Source organism: Echeneis naucrates, chromosome 15 (genome assembly GCF_900963305.1).
Source record: "Echeneis naucrates chromosome 15, fEcheNa1.1, whole genome shotgun sequence".
In the NCBI taxonomy this organism is placed as follows: Eukaryota; Metazoa; Chordata; class Actinopteri; order Carangiformes; family Echeneidae; genus Echeneis; species Echeneis naucrates.
This window is the reverse complement of record NC_042525.1, coordinates 7937014-7958333: the sequence shown is the minus strand read 5'-3', so window position 1 is coordinate 7958333 and position 21320 is coordinate 7937014. Positions and strand designations below refer to the sequence as shown.

General features: G+C 42.7%; 2 protein-coding genes across 9 annotated transcripts; one reads left to right on the top strand and one right to left on the bottom strand.

Moving 5' to 3' along the window:
- Window positions 1–689: 689 nt before the first annotated feature.
- mapk8a (mitogen-activated protein kinase 8a) lies at window positions 690–9399 on the top strand. 3 transcript variants are annotated; one of them, XM_029521304.1, is made up of 12 exons: window positions 690–868; window positions 2948–3114; window positions 3409–3538; window positions 3642–3700; window positions 3875–4013; window positions 4627–4792; window positions 5500–5571; window positions 5832–6014; window positions 6113–6237; window positions 6359–6422; window positions 7339–7416; window positions 8134–9399. In XM_029521304.1, exons 2-12 carry the CDS (start codon window positions 2993–2995, stop codon window positions 8307–8309), a joined length of 1314 nt encoding a protein of 437 aa, XP_029377164.1. In that variant the 5' UTR covers window positions 690–868; window positions 2948–2992; the 3' UTR covers window positions 8310–9399. The 3 variants fall into 3 exon arrangements, with proteins under 3 accessions (XP_029377164.1, XP_029377165.1, XP_029377166.1); XM_029521305.1 differs by having other exon boundaries at window positions 8129–8273; XM_029521306.1 differs by lacking the exon at window positions 5500–5571 and adding an exon at window positions 5011–5082 and having other exon boundaries at window positions 749–868; window positions 6113–6258.
- arhgap22a (Rho GTPase activating protein 22a) lies at window positions 9369–21086 on the bottom strand. Of its 6 annotated transcripts, none has more exons than XM_029521298.1 (12): window positions 20950–21086; window positions 20380–20565; window positions 20051–20141; window positions 15763–15959; window positions 14934–15021; window positions 13326–13454; window positions 12980–13190; window positions 12750–12882; window positions 12587–12660; window positions 11951–12072; window positions 10829–11837; window positions 9370–10738 (listed from the first exon to the last, which is right to left on the bottom strand). In XM_029521298.1, exons 3-12 carry the CDS (start codon window positions 20091–20093, stop codon window positions 10519–10521), a joined length of 2226 nt encoding a protein of 741 aa, XP_029377158.1. In that variant the 5' UTR covers window positions 20094–20141; window positions 20380–20565; window positions 20950–21086; the 3' UTR covers window positions 9370–10518. The 6 variants fall into 6 exon arrangements, with proteins under 6 accessions (XP_029377157.1, XP_029377161.1, XP_029377162.1 ...); XM_029521299.1 differs by having other exon boundaries at window positions 20380–20561; window positions 20950–20983; XM_029521297.1 differs by lacking the exons at window positions 20380–20565; window positions 20950–21086 and having other exon boundaries at window positions 9369–10738; window positions 12980–13196; window positions 13281–13454; window positions 18817–20135.
- Window positions 21087–21320: the final 234 nt, after the last annotated feature.

The window sequence follows — 21320 nt, the reverse complement described above, 5'->3', positions numbered from 1 at the left end:
GTCAAACACCACAGCATATCACGTACGAAGGCGAAATCGAACGACTGAGATTTGACTGCTTTATCTAAATCTGCATATGCTTGACTAAATTCACTGTGTGTCCTTGATGGGAACATTCGGGTGGCTCGTTTCCACTATGAAGGTTTTTGCAGCGATGACAGCTTTGCTGGTTTGTCAGTCTCCAATGGATTTTGTTTTAGTCACAGAAAATATGTGAAAAACATTTTGACCTGTGAGCTCAGTGATCCGTGAACCACACAGCCTTAGCAGGCCCTGTCAGGCTTTCTCTCTGTCATCACAAAATAAATATATTTTTAGCAAATACAAGGCAGGGAAAGTATGCAGGCTCGTCTTTCTTCCTTCATTCCACAATTAGCCTCTTAAAATAAGAACAGCAAGAATTATAAGTTATGTAATGCGTCCTGAGGCATTGATATGGCCAACATTTCTAAGTGGGCCCTGTCTGCTCGTCACACAGTATAAGGTCTATATTTTTAAAGTAGATAGCGTCATCCTTCTAAATGGAATAAAATGGCATATTAAACATCATATTTATAGATAGACAGATAGCGGAAGGAAGGAAGGATGGATGGAGGGGGGCGGTGGGTGTGTCTCGTGAGTGAGTGACGTGGATCTGGGACGCATGCCCCGTGCGCACTGCGCGTCCTGGCCTGTCAGTAGCGGCCAGATGGAAACGTAGGCAAGTGATTTTGGTGAGGTCATGTATTTTTAAGACGCACAACGGAATAAATCGTCCTTCCTCGGCGGCATAAACAAATTATCAGCTCCTCCGGAGCATTTCGCCGCCGATCAGACCGCAGTTTGCGGTGGAGGGGGCGGGGACCGACAGTGTGGATCGAAGACGGAGGTAAGATGAGGATTCGCACCTCTGCTCCTCAGACGTGCTCATTGTTTGGCTGTGGGGGAGGGTCGTGCCGCTGTACCGACGCGGCTGTTGTTTCGGGGTTGTTACGTTGTGTGTCCCGTTGTCGCTCAGCCCAAACACTGCGCTGATTGTCGTGTGTGTTTGAGAGAGAGTGCACGGCGTTCACCGTGTGGATCGGGGTTTGGCAGATAGTGTGACAGCCGGCTGCGCACTGTGCCCGGCGAACAGGCTCCGTAATGGCACAACACTGATTGTCATTACCGCCGTACTGTTGTGTTGTTGTGCGGCCTGCAGAGTGCACGGCTCCCTCCGGTGCAGCGCGGCGGTGCGGCGCTTCACCTGCCGGCCACCGCCGCTGCCGACTGGGCGACACCAGGGGTCGAGTGGCCAAGGTTAACTCTGACATCCAGCACAAATAAACGGGATGAAATGAACCCTCCGCTCCCTCTGTTCGGCTGTTTGCTCTGCTTCTCTGTGCCGTTCACACGTGGACTGGGCAAAAAAAAGGCTTCCTCGGCTTTCCTGTATTTCCTGGTCTGTTCATAATCCCTGCATGTAATCTGAGGGGCATGAAATGGAAATTATATGGGGTAAAGCCTCGAGGCTGACTGTGGTAGCTGTGTGTCATTAGCTTTAATGTGGTATGAGATGTTGACCATCAGAATGCAGTGAAACACTTTTCCAAGATTTTTTTTTTTTTTTTGTCTGATATTTTGTACAGCAGGCTGTATATTAATGTCCAACATTACCACGACAGGACTGGACCTTTCTGTGGTTTGGAAGCTATCCATGAAACCATCAGGTTAGACAAATTGATGAGAGAGGACAGAGGTCGAAGGTAAGCCACTAGAAGAATTTCTGCTGCATTCTGCAGGATACTCGGGCACCTTGAGGTTTTTCACCTGCCGGCTCTAAAATCCATTCACAAGCTCCATATGTTTCCTGCTGCACGGAGCTACTACTACTGCAGTCTAATTGTGTGTTATTGATTCAGAGGAATCTTGTTGATGCTGCATGTACTTGTAAGCATCAGGACTACTTATTTTACAACGGGGGCATTAATGTGAAAACTGTGTGTGGCTGAAGAGGAATTTCTTGAATCTGAAGGTATAAAACACAAGACCTGACCTGACCTTAATTATCCTCATGGTCAGCCATTTTTTTTGAAAAATGACCTGCAACAGATAAGACCAAATAATACTGACAGTACAGCCGAGTGAAACGTCATTCAAACTTTCTGAACGCAGATGAGTGTAATTGTCTTCCTGTCGAAAGTATAAAAAGATGTGGCATGTCTATTTTCACATTGTGAGGGAGATGGATGTTATGTACGTCTTTGTGACGTTGGAGCGACAGAAGGAGAGCTGACTCATTTTATTCTGGCAATTATACCCCTCATATGGACTCTGTGCCGGGAGAGTGGAGGAATGGGGAGGGTGACTACGTTGCTTATATAAGTACTGAATAAAAGGAGAGGAAGGAAGCTGACGTCAGTTTTCTCTCCAATTTTTTTAATTTTTTTTTTCTTTTGATGCGAAATTAAACTTTTTTGGGAACATTGTGCTCACGAAATTTGCATCTCTGTGTTGTGTCTTATCTGGGCTCACAGCCTCTTGGTGCAACTTGACCCAGTTAACATGTGGCTGTGGAAGACCTGCCCGTAGAGCTGGGCTGAAGTCTTGGGCTCAGGTCCAAACGCAGAGGAATTATCACTGGGCTTGGTTTTCCAGGGTGACAGAGTCACTCTCAGAATCATGTTTCACATGATGGAGTAGACTTCCCCAGTTTCCTGCTGTTCTGCCATCCCTGCTGATGATATCAAATCTTCCATCCTGGTGTGTTTGGTGAGTTGCTGAGAAAGGGAACTGCGGTCCTCGCCTCAAGTGTGAAATTCAGCAGTGTCCTTTCTCCTTAACTCCTGATCTGCTTTCTCGGGAGCAGGGATTTTCATTGGACTTTCTAATTTTCGCCTGGTCTGCTCAGCAGCTCTTGTGGGATCTGTGTCGTAGTCCCAGCGCAAAACAATATTTAAACCCTGTGTGTCCGTCTTTGTGTACACAGAGGACATTTTTGGATGCACAGAAAGCAGTAATTGAAGATTTCGCCATGAATAAAAACAAGAGGGAGAAAGAGTTCTATAGCCTCGATGTTGGGGATTCAACGTTTACAGTACTGAAGAGATACCAGAATTTAAGACCCATCGGCTCAGGAGCACAGGGAATCGTCTGGTGAGTGTTTCATCCTCATATTCAATCTACAGCAACTTGGTAAAAGATGTTTCACTGTTTCTGATATGTCGCCAGAGTATGATTGACAACGAATAATCATCTCCTTTGACATTGGCGCAAGAAATAACTGCATTAATGCCTGTAAATTCTAGGTCTTTGTATATTTTCTTCCCTCCCTTTTATGGTTTTGTTGATGACATATCCATATTCGAATATCTGTATGGTGTCTTATGCCTGTTGTACTACATTTCTTTTTAACACATGATGGAATACCTTGTTAACTTTGGCCTTCAGCTCAGCTTATGACCAAATCCTTGAACGAAATGTCGCCATCAAGAAGCTGAGTCGGCCGTTTCAGAATCAAACCCATGCCAAGAGGGCGTACAGAGAGCTTGTACTAATGAAATGTGTCAATCACAAAAATGTAAGTATGCAAATCTGTCTGACTACACCGCAATTCAGCAGTGTGAGAAATATGATGCTTTAATGTGAAAATCACTCTGATCCATGTCATTTTATACCCTTAGATCATTGGCCTGCTCAATGTATTCACGCCACAAAAATCACTCGAAGAATTCCAAGACGTGTAAGTGATTTGTGGTATTTATATTTTTTTTGGTTATCATCGTAAGGCATGCATTGTGAATTGTTCATAAATCTGAATGAGACCATTTGGTATGTTTCCTTTGGGGGGGAAAAAAAAAACAAAACAAAAAACCCTTCCTTCTCACTCTCATGTAAACTGTCTGTGCTCTGTTAGATACTTGGTGATGGAGCTGATGGATGCCAACCTGTGCCAGGTCATACAGATGGAGCTGGACCACGAAAGACTGTCCTATCTGCTCTATCAGATGTTGTGCGGCATCAAACACCTCCACGCTGCTGGCATCATTCACAGGGTGAGAACCATCAGAGCCTTCTGAAGGCAACCCGTTAAACCTGCTTGACACCCAAGTACAACAGTTAAGCGGCAGACTGTTAGAAATAGCTCTTGGTTACAAACAAAAGTCGATAAGAATTGATTGGTTGTTGTTTGTGTCATTGTGCCATTTGTTGACGTTAAAACCTGAATTCAAAGCTTTCTTACTGAGGAGTCTCCGGCCCAAATGCTGAATTTCAGCAGTCGATAGAAATGTCTGACCTCCCCATTGACTGAAGCATGCGATTTATAACTGAGCCGTTTGACACGTCATCAAAATGTCAAAACAATTTCTCACCAGAATGAAAAAGCAAATATTTCAGCGAAAAAGAAAATCGTCGCTGTAATGTAATGTAATGTAATGTACATGTAATTTGTCCAAAGAAACATGATGTAGACAAACGTCAGCTGTCGAAAATTAGCTGCATCAGAAACAGGAACCTTCAGCCTCTCTCAGGTTGACTTATTGACTGCTGTGCAGATGACAAAAATAATAAATCACCACACTTATAGCTGTGCATCTCCACACGCATTTATTCAAAAGCTTTGCTGCTTCTCGTATCTAAAAACACAGTTTTGTCGTTCCCCTGCAGGACCTCAAGCCCAGTAACATTGTTGTGAAGTCAGATTGTACACTGAAGATCTTGGACTTTGGCTTGGCTCGGACGGCTGCCACAGGCCTCTTGATGACGCCATACGTGGTTACGCGTTACTACAGAGCGCCCGAGGTTATCCTGGGAATGGGCTATCAAGCCAATGGTTAGTGATTATCTCTTTTCTGCTGCTCAGCCTTTTTAACATTATGTGTCAGGCCTGTTCTAACCTATTATAAATCTTGCTGTCAACGTTGTACGAGTCGTGTCTTTACATCGGTTCGGTGTAAGAAAATGCTCACTAACAAGCCTCCAACATCTGACTAACCTGTCGCATTCCTCTCACCTCTTATTGGCTTTGATTACCATGTTCGACTAAACTAGTGGACATATGGTCTGTGGGCTGCATACTGGCAGAAATGGTTCGTCATAAAATCCTCTTCCCAGGAAGGGACTGTATCCTTGGGTCTTTTAAATACTTCTCCTCCATGTTATTTGTAAGAGTTGTTCCAAGGTGTTTATGCACTCCACAGTCAGTCTTTGGCTTGAATATAGGACATCGAGCCAGGCTGTGGAGAATTGCTCTCATACCTTAATGGAATCCTTCTGGCTGTCGTTGGTTGTAAAGTTTCATCAGCGTGTGAAGTTTCATTTTTATCTGCTCAACGCTGCGTTTCTCCCTCTGATGATTTCTGCATGGCATCCATTTTCATTTCCACACTTCATCACACAACTGCCTTTCTGTTTGCTTTCTTCTCAGTTTGCCTGTTGCTTTTCATGATTTTTTTTTTTTTTTCACATTTATTTTTTATTTCCTTTCACATCACTTTGTTTGCATGTCCACCTCCCTGTTGTCTAAACATCCACCTTCAGTGGACGTATGGTCAGTGGGCTGCATAGTGGCTGAGATGATCAGGGGAAGCGTGTTGTTCCCTGGCACTGATCGTATCCTTCCCCATCATTGATTGATCACCATCATTACTTCATTCAGTGTATAGAGATCCAACGCCGTCCTGATAGTTGTCCTCTGTCTCTTTGTCCATGTTCAACTTTTTCACCCAACGAACACGACCGCCATCGTTGCTCTTCTCCAACCTATTGTGAGAACAATATAAGCTGCCCCGATGCTGTCTGCTTCATGTGTGTGGGAAGTGTCGTCTGTGTGTGTGTGTGTTTGCCCTTTTTCCTTAATGTTTGTACTTTAGACATCGACCAGTGGAACAAGGTCATTGAACAGCTAGGCACTCCATCTCAGGATTTCCTAATGAAGCTGAACCAGTCGGTAAGAACGTACGTAGAGAACAGGCCGCGCTACGCTGGATACAGCTTCGAGAAACTCTTCCCAGACGTGCTGTTCCCTGCCGACTCTGATCACAACAAGCTGAAAGGTAGTGGTCTCTTTTTAAGGAGCACTTTTATCGAAGCACATTTGTAGTGTTGTGATTAATAGCACAGCATCTTATCTGTTTGTTGTTTCTTCCCTCAGCGAGCCAAGCGAGAGATCTATTGTCCAAAATGTTAGTGATTGATGCTTCCAAGCGGATCTCTGTAGACGAGGCCCTGCAGCACCCTTATATTAACGTTTGGTATGACCCAGCAGAAGTGGAAGCGGTAAGTGGATCGCTGATTGGAGTGCGTGATCCTTAAATGGGTCACAAGATTTTAGAAGTGGAAAGTTGGCGTCGCTCATCTATCACCAATGTGCCATTTAAGCCATTTTCTCTTTCTTAAGCCCCCTCCGAAGATTCCAGACAAACAGTTGGATGAGAGAGAGCACACCGTGGAGGATTGGAAAGGTTAGACAGCATACTAAGAATCTTAACACTGACTTCAACTCTTCACCTTTCAGTGTATTATTTACCTTCTGGCTCCTTAGACAGCAAAGGGGCTCCATCAAACCACAGCGCCAAGATGAGCTGCTGGTTTTATTCTCTTACTCACTCAAGTGTCCACAATTTTTGAGGTCTTAACAACATATCGAGCCATTTTAAAAAGTTAATTTGAGAGAGCTGAATTTTGTTTGAAGCAAACCAGCTTAATAATAATAAAAAAAAAAAAACACTTTATATGTGTTACCATACACATACCAGTCACTGTTAGGACTTTCTACCATAGTTTAGTCATTCATGTTGTACAAGTCAGATGTGCTGGCAATGAGATACAAATGGTCCGTTGGTCACTTTTCTATGATTAGCAGTGACATCATCTTTTTTCTATCCATAGAAAGCACACAAATAAACCATGTGCAAGGAAATCCAGTAAGACGGCCAGCTAATGTGTAGAGATGCCAGCCAGTTGTTTACAGATATTGTTTCCCAAGGCGCTGCGTGTCCATAGTTGGGACAGGGTGTGTGGTGTGACTTCAAATTGCCTATTTTAAAAACACCTCAGTTAATGTTTTCCGCTGTGGGGAATCTGAGGCTCTGAAACACGGGAGGACCTAAGATTGTGAGTAAATATCACTTTCAGTTGTGCAGCATGATGAGCTCATTCCAAACCCTGCCAGGTGATAATGACCCCTCACTCATTTTTAGAAGGGTCACACCAGCACAGCCTGTCCAAATTAGAAACATGATGCTGTTTGAACTGCGCAGTATGCAATACACTCTGACTATACTGAAAAAGCGTATCGCATACGGTGCGTACATGCATCAATTCCTTCTCTCTGCCTGCCCTGCCCCGTGTAACCGCCCTCACTTCTCTCATCTGTAGAGCTAATTTATAAGGAAGTGAGTGAATGGGAAGAGTGGACAAAAAATGGAGTGATAAGAGGCCAGCCACCTCCTTTAGGTGAGTAATCATAATTTTTGGAGAGGATGAATGTTCGAGGCGCGTGATGGGTGTTTTTCAAAGGTTCATGTTTATCCACTCTGACTCACTAAATAATCTAAAAGTGCTAATATTTTATTTAAATTCACTGCGTACTTCGTCCATGTATATAATTTGCAGATTTGCACGTTATATAGAGAGATCAAAGTTAAATCTAGAATAGATTACATTACATAGAACCATTTACAACAGTGTATTAGAGCCACAATCAAAGTTTTGCCAGATAAAGAAATGGAGACATTTTAAGAATAAAGCTTTGATATTTTGAGAGTCATGTTGAGAAACAGGCAGTAAAGAATGAGAGATGACATAGCCTGGAGCAGTGACAACACAAAACAAATGTCAGGCAGGTAACACTCAAATTATTATGACTTCCTCAGATCACAGTTTTTATTCTCAAAATGTGTTTTGTTGAGACAGCTCCTGTGTGCAACTGTAGTCTGGAACTGGTCATTATGAAACATGCCAGTTATGATTCAGTTCTATAGAAATAAACTAAAGTGATTAAAAAGTGTTCCTTTGATTTTAATCCAGTTTTAACCCTGTTCGACCTTTGAATGACTTTAGAATGAATTTTAAAGTTTTGTTAACGTGTCCATTTGTGATTCGTGACCCAATAACAGATTCGTGGGTATTTCAATCAAACCTATGCGTTTACATGTGTTTTTCGCAGCACAGGTGCAGCAGTGATCGACAGCCCCCCTCAGCCCACATCCTCCTCTTCTTCAGCCAACGACGTCTCGTCCATGTCCACCGAGCCCACTGACCCGAGCAGCGACCCCACCATGACCTCTGAAACAGACAGCAGCTTGGACAGCCATACCTCTCTGGGTGCGCTGGCCTGTTGCAGATAATGGTCACATACAAAATGCATAATACACATACACAAACCGATCCTTGTGAAAGGATTTAGGCGAACGGATTTTCTTATATTAGTTTGTAGACTTGCGCTTTTAATGTACAGTTTGTTTTTATTTCCCCTCCCATTATACTGCTGTAAATGATTGTGGTTTGAAAATGTATCATTACTGTATTTTTGCTGCAAAGAATCAAAGTATGTTTTGATGTGAATCTGTGATGTGTTAAGAAAGGGAGGGATTTGAGTGTATTTTACACATTGCTGTTTTTTAGCTACTGCTACACAGTTGACTATCACACTGTTAGCATTGCAATATTATTTTGAGAATATTTCTGAATTGTTCATTTGGCATTTTTGTATTATTCTCGGGACATTTGAATGAATCTACACATATTCTCTCTTTAAAAGTAGACTATAGCACATTTCTTCTAGGATTCTTATGAAAAATTAATGATTTTATTGTTTGTCATCTTTCTTGTAGAAAGCATCCCAAGTTAACTTATTTCTTAGTCACCTCTGATTGTGTGGATCTGGAAAAGCAGTGAAATGCTCTTGCCCTGACACTGAATTTCTTTTTTTTACTATAGGATATTGTAAACTGACTGTATTATAATTTGTTTATTTACTTAGGTGTAATTTGTAGATGACGGTCTGTTGGATGAGGAAGAACTGGGTGAATGTAAGTGAATAGAAATGTGGCGTTGTAACGAGCCAATGATTACTATTAGCGCTGTAACGAGTTAATATAACGTCACTGGTTAGAGTGAGTGAGCTGTATTAACGGGCTGTCGCCAGAGACCAAGTTAAAATGAGTCACTTTACCTTTAGACAGGTTCTTTCAGACATTATTCACAGCTGTCTGATCTTTAAGGTATTTCATTTAAGTGTCCTTACTCAGTTCAGTGATTATTATTATTTTTTTTTTTCTCAGTCTTCTCCACGGCAGATGCTCCTCTCTACTGTGGTGCATCTTTCTGAGTTCTACCTCACACGTGCGCACACACTCAACCACACATTTTTCAAGCTACAGTATGTATATCATGACACGTCATCTGAAAGAAATGCAAAAAAAAAAAAAGATCAACTTTTTTTTCTTCCTGTATTTGTTATTTATTTATTTCAAGCTAGGAGGTGTCTATTGTATGTAATGTGCACATGTCATTCAGAAGTACTATTTATATGCATTTTGTTTCATTCTTTTTGTTTGTTTTCTGTGCAATATAATTCATAGATTAGTATACATGGTAATCGATCTGTACATTTTTATGTAGATGTATGTTTGTTTCTGAGCATCCGAAAACAGATGTTTGCTACCCGCCACGGTAACCTTTGGATGTACCTGATGGCTCAAATTTCCCAACCTGTCCCTTTGCCCTTTTCGTGGTTGGGCTCTCCAGGCAGTAACCTCTAGCATCAGCTCCCAGAATGCACTTTGGGGATTGTGACACATGTTCTGACCCTTTCTGGGCCATGTTTCAAATTACTGTTGTGGCTTCCTCTTTTTGTGTTATATTTCTTTTTCCCCTCCCCTCCATGTTCTCAAAAATAGAAATGTTAGAATAGACAACGCATGAGTTTTCTCTGAGCAAATCTGATTTTAGTGCAGGTACATTTAGAGGAACGCTAGGAAAGCCAATCAACACTACTGGGATGATGCTGCAGTCTTCTGATGGTTTAACAATAGAGAAAATCTTGTGTTAGAAGGTCAGCTGTGTAAAATTTAGCCTTGGATCTCAAATTGCCTCACTAACAGACCAATACTACACTTCAGAAATGGAAACTGTATACAGTACCTTCAACTCCTGTAAATAAAAGAGTTGAATTTTAATGTTTTATGTTATTCTTCCTTTCACTGTCTTCTTTTTCTGTCAGATTGTTAAAAAGGAAGACTGCACCTCATGTCATCAATGAGGCTTGTTCTCATCTCCTAAACATGAATTTAGACAATCAGCTACATGACCTATGCTGTATAGTAGTAAGTCTGCGGAATGGGAAAGTTAGAGGCTCTTGGTCCGGAGGAGTTCTTGTTTGGCATTGGCACTGGTCAGTGTAGGCACAAGATGGCCATACGAAAGAGGATACGATGGCAAGTAGTACTGCCCAAGAGGTATTTGGTCTTCAAAGCTTTGGGGCTGGCTGGTCTTCCCAGTAATCAAGCTCCTCCTCCTCTTCTGTTGGACCGGATGAAGGCAGGTTGGTCTGGTTTAGTTGGTCCGTGCTGCTCCTGTGGTCAGATCTCCAAGGGTCTTGAAGAATTCTTCCATCTCTTGTTGCAGGAGAGCATTTCGTTTCTCTGCGTCTTGATGTGCCCGCTCTGAGTTCCTGAGTCGGATCTCCAGCATGTGAAACTTCTTCTTCTCCTGGTCCAGCTCCTCCTCAAGGCGGGTTATCTGGGACTGGTACTTCGAGCAGGACTCTTCCAACCTTGAAGAAGAGACAAAGACATTACACATAAAACCCCATGCTGAATTGAATTTGTTATTTGACAGGCTGTGACAAGTGACTTATTCTTACTTGCGAATGCAGCTTTCATAGCTGGTCCTCTGTTTCTTCAGCTCCAGTTTGAGCTCAGTCAGCATGTTGGCAAGACCTTCGTTTGTCCCCATGAGATCATCTTCAGTGCCACTTGCACTGTGATCCGGAGTATTTGTACTGTCCCTCACCTCTGGGGCTCTTTCTTGACCCTGCCCCGATTTTATTGCCTTTTCCCTTTCCTCTGGCTCGGCCAGTGAAATCTCAAAGGACGTCCACATTGAGGAGGTGTCAGCAGGCAGGCTTAGACTAGAGGGGGCGACGTTGTCATAGGCAGACAGTCTGTGGGATTGGTGGAGGGCTCTGTGAGACAGGGATGTCCGAGAGGAGTCTTCATCAGAGTCTCTTTGTGAGTCCTTAAGTGAAAGAGTGGTCTCCTTTAGGGAGAGGGTTGAGTCCTTCAGGGACAGGGTGGAGTCTTTCAGTCTTTCACCCGATGAGGTGGTGCGTCTGTGAGCTCGGAGGGATGACAGCCCATTCATGAGCCAGTTACTCCCACCAGCTGCGGACACATCCCCTGCTGAGCCCCCTATTTTCCCCCTGGACCCCACAGATGTAGCACTGCCCTTGAAGGAGCACCTCCAGGAGGGCAGAGCTTTAGACTGTTTACTGGGGCTAACCGCTACCTCACTTCCACTTTTCCCTTCAGTTTTGCCATCTGCTTTTCCGTCCACTTTTTCCTCGTTTTTACTTTTGCTCTTCCCTTCAATCGGACCATCCTCACCCTTCTCCAGTGCTATAATGCTGGAGCTCTGTGTAGTCAGCTTACTGTCTGAGGAAGAGGTGGATGATTGGGGTTTCTCTGTAGGAGATTTGGAGCCTGTGCCTGATGACGATGACAGGTCAATGTCCTCCTGGGAGAACCACTCCACCGTGGCTCGTTGGGTAGGACTCAGGGAGACCTTGGTCACGGTTTCTGGTTCCTCACATTTATAAAGTTGGGAGTGCTCACTGATCAGCACGGTCATCAGGTGCTGCACCTGTGAACTTCCTTTTTATGGAAAAACACACACACTCACAGTAAGTATAGAAATGTTTCATGGCTTCGGATTTTGTTTGGAAAGACATTTTTTATGCTGCAGTCATCTTGACATTATTACCAACCCTCCATCATGGTAACTGGATCCTCCACTCTAGGCCGAAGAATATTGGGCCCAAACACAGTGGCCAGATTCTGCACGCTCATCTTATTCTCATTGGAGTGAGACTGAACCTCATCCAGAAACCTGAGCAGAAAAGAACCAGTGTGTGAGCGTATTCCACATAAAATCCACAGCACTGACTACACTGCTTAAAAGTGTGTAAAGCGCCTTGCTTACGTTTAAAGTATTATTTTTTTTATGCCTTTATTCAATGACCTGCAGTAAAGGTCCCCTGGTCGGATTCAACACGGTGACGCTGCAATCACATGGCGTGCACCTTAACTAGTCAACTACCCATGCTGCTTAAAAGTACATTTCAAACTCAGTGAAAGGATGGGCTGAGTCATGAGACCGGCGTGTGTGTGGGCTCTTTGTGTGGTATTAATATAGATGCAGAAGGCAGAGAAGACATGCAATTAAGTCAGTCAATGTCATGTCATGATGACAAGGACGTGGGAGTCGTGTTAAAATGTGATTTCTCTGGTGTTACAGAGTGACAAGTCATCAAACTGTGAGTGGGAAACAGCAGGGACAATCACACCCATCACTGTCACATTAGTGAGTTTACTCAGGAGCTAACATGATGGCTCTCACATACCTGCAGATGTATTTAAGGATGTTGTAGTTGACCTGAGGAAGGGACTTCACCTGTTTGCCGAGCTCTGTGATACCCTGAAATAAGAAAGTTGTCTGTTAAACATTAATTATCAATAAAACCATTGTTTTATTCCATCTGCAGTGACAGGCAGATATTTCATTACCATTTCTTTATCCTTGGTAAGTAGCTGAGCACAAGAGAGAAACTGTGTGTATTTGGAGAATGGGATTATAGGCTCAGGCAGCTCTCTTATGTACAGCTTCAGCAGGGATGCCACTGTGTGGACATCTGTGGTACTGTAAGAGGCGCAGAGCACACATAAAGGAGAATGTCCTGCACTGCACTGTTTAACATGCTGCTACAGAGAAGAAGCATCGCTTCCCCCTGCCTCACCTGTCAAACACTGGCTTCTCACCACGGTCAAACATGTCCTGTAGCTCTCGAACATGATTGTTCTGTCCAGGGGCCCTGAAGAGTCCCTCCTCATCGAGCCCGTGTTCACGTATGAAACACACACACTGTTCAACGAGCACAGGGACCAGCCTCTGGGAGCCACACTGGGCCTCGTACAACATGGTCTCCTCTAGGTGCTGCCCAAAGACACCTGAAGATGCAAAACACAGAAAATAGATACTAATCAGCTCATTAATAGTTGAGGACGCTTCCTCACAGCCTTTTGCATAATTATTTTAATGAATAATTGTGAGACTATGTGTATGCATATGTTTCAGAATCACACCTCCTCCAAGTGGAGCCCATATTGCTCTCCGTATGGCTCTGACCCATTCCTCCATATCGTTCTGGGAGTTGGCCATCAGCAGGAATGATTCATGGCTTATGGCGGTTCGATCTTTTTCTCCAGCGCCTCCTGAGGACACAACCATATTTCATTCTTTTCCGGACAAAATGATTAACACATCTAAAAACAGCTGTGCTTTAGATATGGGGAATCACAAACCAAACCGATACCTCTCTTTTAAGTGACTTTGCTTATCAAATGAACAGGAAAACAGTATGTTCCACCACATGAAAACATCGGCCTTTAAATAGCTTCATTAGCTCAAGCATCCCCGTAAAGTTCAAAGACACAACCATGCAGCTCTGCCTCTCCTTCATCTAGGCTCACGCAGCTTGACGCCACTGAGTTTGACATTTTTGTTTGACATTTTAGTTTATTTTAGTTTAGCTTTGATTATACCGAGTAAAATCCTCCTCCTTCATGTGACTTTTTTAATCGCTTGCTTTTAAAGAGCCACAAGGACTCAATTTAAAACAAATATTCAAGTTTGCTAATATAAAGCACTGCATTTCTACCAATGGAAACTTTTTTCAAAGCAAATTCAAAAGTAATGGGTTCTCTTAAGTGGATTTGGGTGTAACATCCAACACCTGCTTTCAGGTTTTGCAGTGTGCTGCATAGTGTCTTTTGTGAACAACAAATGACCCAGAAAGAGCAACATTCCCCGTGGACACCAATAACTGCACCACTTCACACGGTGTCCAGGAGCTTTTCTCCTCTGTCTGTTTTTACTCAGTTCTTTCACTAACTTCCTCTTCAAAGGGCCTCTGGACTGCATTGTAATTGTTAAAAGACCGCGTTGGCGCATCTACATGTTTCACCCTATCAAGTCAAAATTTCCATCTTCCAGCTCATGAAAATCTGCCGACAAGAGCAATGGTAATTTGTTAATAGGGGTCTTCGTATGTGTGTGATCAGAGGTGGGATGACAAACTAGCACAAAAAGCAAGAAAAGAAGATGCACTATTATTCAGTTCACTCTTGTTAATTCTTAATTGGAAGCTCGTCCTCAGGATAAACTGTCAGGATGAGTCAACCTGCTGTAGTAATGACCCATGTGCTTGTGCCACTTGTAGAAAACAAGGGCTACACTGAGCAGCCAGTCTTTATGAAGAGCCAAAACTTTCTGGTGAATCATTGCTGGCATGGCCACCTCATGTCTTCCAGCTATGATCTTACAACTTCTTTTTGTCTGTCTTTCTTTCTCCAGATCAAGAGCAAAAAAAGAATGACGCTGTTGTTCAAGTCTCAGGCGCATAGTCATGGCAAGCACATCCTTTCCAGTGCACTGCATATTTGATGCATGATGCCTGTGACTCAATTCTTATTCATCACAAGATACAGCCGCTGTATCTACAGCATGACCACAGTTTTGGGGATTTCAATACGTTTTGATATTCAAGGGAAACTGACATTTTTATTATATATATATATCAATCATCTAACCCTTGCCATCGCTGTTAAACAGATGGTTCAGCCTCCCATGAAGAAGACTGACTCACTTATCGGCAGCCTTACACAGCAGCGTTGTCACCATGCCAATCCTACCTGGAACTATTTCAAAAAGGTGGCGACCGGGTTCGTCCTGATTGGCTGGCAACTCATTGACCTGACTGCCCTGAAGAGGAATACAACCCTGTAGGAAAAAGCAGAGGAAAGCATAAGATAGAAAAAGCTGACAGGCAGACATGAGGGAAACACCCATGAACTGCATTCAGCGGCCAAACAAGAACGACACTAACAAGAACAGTTAGTGGCTCCTGACTTGTGTAGTGCATGTTAAACATTATGGCGGTCTGAGCACTCTGGGCATCTGCCCAGCAGAGAGAGGTAATGATGACGGATGGAGGGATGACTCAGGAAAACATCCCTTCATCTATTTATCCCACTGCTGCTTCCTGGTGCACTTTGCGTTTCTGATCCACTACAGAGGGGAAGAGGTCCCCTACTAAGTGCTTACAGCAGAACCAGGGGGCAGTGAGTTACCACTTCGTCTGTGTGTGTCAGGGCAATTACAACACACGAAGGCTCAAGTGGGGACTGAGAATGGATGATTTAGGAGGGAAAGATAAAAGGATATTTATCCTTCTATAATTTGACACAAAAAATATAAAGTTACATAACAAAGGAAAAAAAATATATATTTAGAAATGTAAATTTTTTTTCTGCCCTATTTAAAAGAATCAATAACTACATTCACCGATGGAGACCTCACATTTGATCAACTAGCCTGGGGGAAAAATACTCATTAAATTTATTTATGAAGCTTGATTATGTATCAGGCTTCAAACTACAATTAATCCAAACCTCTGGAGGCAACAGGCGACATCAAATACCGTGTCTTGTATATGTAAATGCATTATTTTGTCAGTGTTACCTGGGCCTTGGTTTCATCCTGGTCCTTGTAGAAATAAAGAGCCTCAGATCTCAAGACAAACCACCGCAGCTGCCAGTTTTTCATGATACTCCGCTGCCTCTTCAGCCAACCTGCCTTTAGCGCCTTCTCCTGATCCAGAGGCGAGCAGGGCCTGGACACCCGAGTCAGCTCTCCGAGCACCATGCTCTTGGACCGTGCTGCATGGCCACACGTGCACAAATCGTGAACAAAAATGACATTTCAAGATTACACGATTAAGCGCATCACAGTTTGAGTGAGACAGGGAGAGACACAAGCTGTGTGTTTGTGTGTAGAGACACAAGCTGTATTGATATTTTAGGGATTTTCTTTCCATTATTCTCAATTCACAATCCACAATCTTTATTTACATGCATCTTTCTGGTGGAGCAGCTAACTAAATAGACTTGACTAAGCATCCAGCTTTCCTATTAAGTCAATTTAGGACAACAGAGCCTCCATTTTGTGGCAACGATTTCCTGCTTTAAGAATTGAGATTATCCACCTATCTGTTATAGTGCTTTTTATAGCATGGTTCAAATATTAATAAGGGCATATATTATTGGTTAGGTTCTACTTGAACTGCGACAAATTGATCAGAAACATGGATTATATATTTGCATCCATATGCCAAAGGAATAGAAGAAAAACAGCGACAGTAGAGTTGTCCCAAGGGAGTCAAGGCAAGGCAGAAAGAGGACGATGGAGATAAACAGAAGGAAGAGGGAGAGGAGAGAGAAATCAATGGTGTCTTTTTCCCTGTTAATTGCATCTCACTTTCTGCTGAGGACAGCAAGGAAGGAATCTGTAAGAGCCTGGACTGAAATCTCTCTTTCTGCTTCTCTCTCCTCTTATCTCGCTCTCGCGCTTTCTTTCTCTTACTTATCAGCTCTGTCTGGACTTTTCATTTTATTTCATTTTATTTCCCCTCTCTCTGGACGCCCTTTATTTGCAGAGCCATGATTGTTGGGAAGGCAGAAGACTGAAGACCATGTGAAAGATTTGGTAAAAGAACTGTATACTGACAGCAAAAACGAACAGACCAGGAGCTAATGAAAAAATGGCCATATTGCGCTCATCTTCAAGAAAAATAGGCAAGAAATCACTGAGATTAACATTTTTTTCTATTGTCAGCAAATGACTGTTAGTTTACAAGGCTCAAATCATCTTTCCAGAAAACAATAAATGTATTTGCTCAATAAGCAATCAAGCAAAATTATTTTTACTGACTCATTCTGGTGAAAGCAGCATTATACTCTGGTGTTTGACAAAGACGGTGTCTGGTACCCTAATCAGAAAAGAAATGAAAAAGGAGCTGTGAAATAGACCCTTTATGAAGAGATTTACAGCAATTTAAAGCATATAGCTGAAATATAGAGACACAAATACACTACTAAAAGTAAAAATACGAATTACTCATTATGAATTAAATTGCCACAACGCCATCAACATTGTACGTAAGTAGAATATTCCATAAATATGCTATGGTATAAATTGGGAGAATAATTCATACAAATGAGATAATATTATAATTGATGATGATCATTAACGTGACGCAGCCATGTTTCATAAGACATCGTCTTATGAATGAAACATTATGAACATTCTAAATGACAATAAGTCTTTTTGGTAATTTTAAATATAAACAATTATTCCAATCTTGTCAAATATATAATGGAGAGAAACCTCAGCCTTATCTCATTACTCAGGGCTCACTCACATCTTCTCAGAAAACTCACTCCACTTAACTGCTTAGGATTCAAGTCTGATACCGAGCGCAGATCCAGCTCTGTGATGCTGTCTGAATTTGGTCTGAATGATGTTGCATAAAAGGTTCAGAGGAGAGCTGAGCTGGGAATCTAACCAAAAGAGAATATCATTGCAGCAAATGAGAGATGGCAGGCACACAGGATGTGGCAAGCCAACTTAAGTGGCTACTGCAATTTTATAGTCTTACTTTTACGGCCAGTCTAGCATAAGACAAGGACAGCCAGGGGTGAAATGAAGAACCGTCTGTGCAGAAACACAGACTAAGGGTTCCTGAAGCTGCTGCTGACCAATATTTCAATTGCAAATATTTTCATGCAAAGCAATATGAGATTCATTCAAAGGGATCAGCAAAACTCACAGACATTTATTCCCAGTCAGGTGGCAATGCCCCTGTATCAGAAATCATGTGGAAACTCTCCTCTGAAAACCAATACAGGTCAATTTCCATGTGATAATTTGGCGGTCACAACTCCCCCAGCAACCTGACGCATTGTGTGCTGTTGTCTATAGCAACCACCTGCTATTAAGAGCACAGCAAAGAGTTTATACTCATCATGATAATCTCAGGGACAGGAGTTGTTGTGGTGGTTTAGAGCTTCCATATTCATCTTCACACAGTCATTTGAGAGGCATGCAAACGTGGTGTCCTGACTTATGCAGCCACAACTGGGTTTTACAAAGTGTTCAAGGAACTATGTTTGACACTCAGCTGTTGTAATTCACACAAGAGAACAGATGCATTTCCCCTCGGCACCTCTCATGTCTGATCACCTGCTCAGAACCACAACCCTTGTAGTAATGTTTGCAGGTAACATGTCAGGACTTCAGGGTCCAGACCATAGTTAGCCCTCCAGCAGCCATGCCGACTGCGACCCACAGCATCTACAATAGGATAACATTTTTGGTGGTATAATCTATAGGTGTGAGGGATTACATCACCCCGTAGTAGACCTTGTTAACTCTCAATGAGCACAACAGATAAAACCTCAGATCATGCAAAAAAAACTCAGGTCATTTTCTGATAGCAACAGTCACTGGAATGCAAAATGAGACTGGCATTATTACAGTGATGTCATCATCAATGAAATAGATGTTAGGATTGTGAGAAAAACGGCAGGTCAAATGAAGCTCTGCAGAGGCAATGAGGGAGAAGGAGAAAGAGAAGAATGAGAAGAATGGAGGAAAAAAAGACAGCACGAAAGAAAGGCAGAAAAGACATGGAGCGTATAGGAGGGATAGAAAAAGGGGAGGAGGGACCGTGCTTACCCCGGCGTGCCTGTTTTATCTTGGGGCTGAGCATGGTTACCGTTGCTGTGCTGCTCCCACTCACAGAGACATGACTGCATCCCTCTGCTCACACACACTCACACACACACACACACACACAGCACCTCACGCTGCTGCCTCGCCCTGTTACTCCTCATCCTCCCCGAGCATCTCTCTCCTCCTGCTTACTGTCTTAAACCTGGACATTGTCTCCATCTGATTTCACACACAAGCACACACACTCACACAAACAGGCACACAGATGCTTACAAGCACTTAACCATGCACCCTCCTCTTCTTCATCTAATTCCTTTCGTCTCTCTGTGCCACTGGCCCGGCGTGCTGATGTTCTCACATACCTAGAGCCCTGCCCACTCTCCCTCTCTCTCTGCCTCTCTCTCTCTTTTGCAATCTGCCTCTCTGCCTTCTGCTGCACACTGTCAGTATCAATTTCTCACCGCCTATAAATACGTCTGGCTGTGTGAACTATGCCTTGTCGCTCTTTTTTTTTTTTTTTTTTTTTTACTCTGGCTCCCACATTGCTTCACAATCTGTCCAGCAATTTGCTCATGGAGATTTGATTAGGGTCTGCTCTGCACCTGAAGTACAACGTCAAATCAATATATTTGATTTAACTGACACCATTCTCACTATAAAATAATCCTGCGGACAATGTGGACTTGCATTGTGCTGTCTCTGCCTATAAACAGTTACAGATGTATGGCAGGCATTATATTTTTGCCCGTATGAAACAGACATGATGGTGAGTCATTTGGGGTGACAGATTTATAGTTGGAGGGGAATGCACACAAATTTGTACAGTGAAAAGCACAGAATTAAAAGGTGTGATATTCTTCTTTCTGATCTGATGAAACACTTTAATGGAGACATTAAAGAGGCTTGATGAGACTCAGTCACAGTGTAGAGAAACCGTTTCAAAGACGTCTCTTATGAAATGATAACCAACTCAGCTCAAACATTAAAATCAAACAGTAACAGACAGTCAAAACCACACACTGGCCCTTATGAAGGCTATATAAGTTAGCAGCAGATGACAAATGCGATGACAAAATGGAGTGGACCCATAAATCATAAAAATGTATGAGTTTAGCTGCTCATGAAAGCTCAGACAGCAAGTCAGCCAAATCAAAAGTAGTAGCACACATCAATCAGCATGTTTGAGACAATGTTGCTCTATGCACAACAAACCAAAAACAGACACAAACAATGTTACCTGTCAATTCCGTTCGTTTATGAAGAGCCCTGTATAAGTTCATGTCAGTGAACCCCTCTGCATTGTGTGTCCTGCCTCACCGGGCCCACTTCTGCAGCCACAAAACACACACACACACACATGCACGCTGGGTATAAATAATGGCAATACTGAAATCTCAAGCCTCTATTTAATTAATTATCACAAATCGAATTACATTTGCATTCCCAAAGAGAAAGGGCTGCTTTTCCCCGCATTAACACATCAGTGACATGTGCCTGAGGAATGCTGATGTGAACACATTCTGATAGAAGGCAGGAAGCAAAGACATTCATGTGAGTATTACTTGCCATGTCATCTTGGATGGGTGGACCGGACGACTTTCGCTAAGCCAGGCATGCTGTGCTGCTCATGAAGGCATCACATAGCTCCGAAGCAGCTGCTGTGATTAGAACAGTTTAAAGCACAGGCGCGTTGCTGTCTCATGCTGTCCTCTCTGGATTTTCGCTCTGTCTGCCAGTCAGGAAGTGAGCTGCCTTGATGGAGAAGTGAAAACTGCTGACTTCTGGATCATAAATGTTTAAAATTGCTTTTTGAAAATGTTATTACTGTACATTTTTTTGGTTTTCTTATGCAAATCATTGGCAAGTGATTTTTTTATCTTTTATTAAACATATTTTTCTATAGCATAAAAAACATCATGGCACAAATGAGGTATCAACTTGGAAACTAGTCACCACAGATAAAATACATTAATGCATATAAACTATTCTGGGATATCCACAAGTGGTTGCCAGTTAAATATAACACTGATCCAAGGACAAAAACATAACGTGGACAGGCACCCATCTTAGCCACTCCAAATGCATAACAAGCGGTACAGTAGAGAATAAATTATGTCACATGACATAGCCACTTACATAGTCCAGACACACCAGCCTCTGAGGGGTGTGGGGTACATCATCTATAATATAGAAATATAGTCCCAAAGGACACATAGGAAATGAGTGTGTGTAATTGAAGGCATGAAAAGAGCACGTCCCATTAGTGAGAGTAGAGGAAGTGCCATGGCACAAATGACTGGGAGCAGGTCACTGAGGTAATGACATTATGGTCGGAACAAAGTCTTTCGGTGCATTTTCCATTAACCATTAACACTAGCTAATCACTGAACGTACAATTTGTTTTAGAAGCATAAACAATTTTGATCTATGGTGTGCGTTTTGCTTTCATTTAAAGGAGCAATAACAATGTTTAAAAAAATGAATGGATAAAAAACAGGTATGCTGAC

Bases quoted from the DNA above. Each gene is read 5' to 3' on its own strand.
- mapk8a (XM_029521306.1), top strand. From the start codon at position 2,993: ATGAATAAAAACAAGAGGGAGAAAGAGTTCTATAGCCTCGATGTTGGG. The intron at 6,259-6,358 runs GTGCGTGATCCT...CTCTTTCTTAAG, and splicing joins TAAGTGGATCGCTGATTGGA to CCCCCTCCGAAGATTCCAGA. The intron at 6,423-7,338 runs GTTAGACAGCAT...TCTCATCTGTAG, and splicing joins CACCGTGGAGGATTGGAAAG to AGCTAATTTATAAGGAAGTG.
- arhgap22a (XM_029521297.1), bottom strand. From the start codon at position 18,850: ATGCTCAGCCCCAAGATAAAACAGGCACGCCGGG. The intron at 13,455-14,933 runs GTAGGATTGGCA...TTGTGTCCTCAG, and splicing joins CCTTTTTGAAATAGTTCCAG to GAGGCGCTGGAGAAAAAGAT. The intron at 12,883-12,979 runs GTGAGGCAGGGG...CGCCTCTTACAG, and splicing joins GAGAAGCCAGTGTTTGACAG to TACCACAGATGTCCACACAG.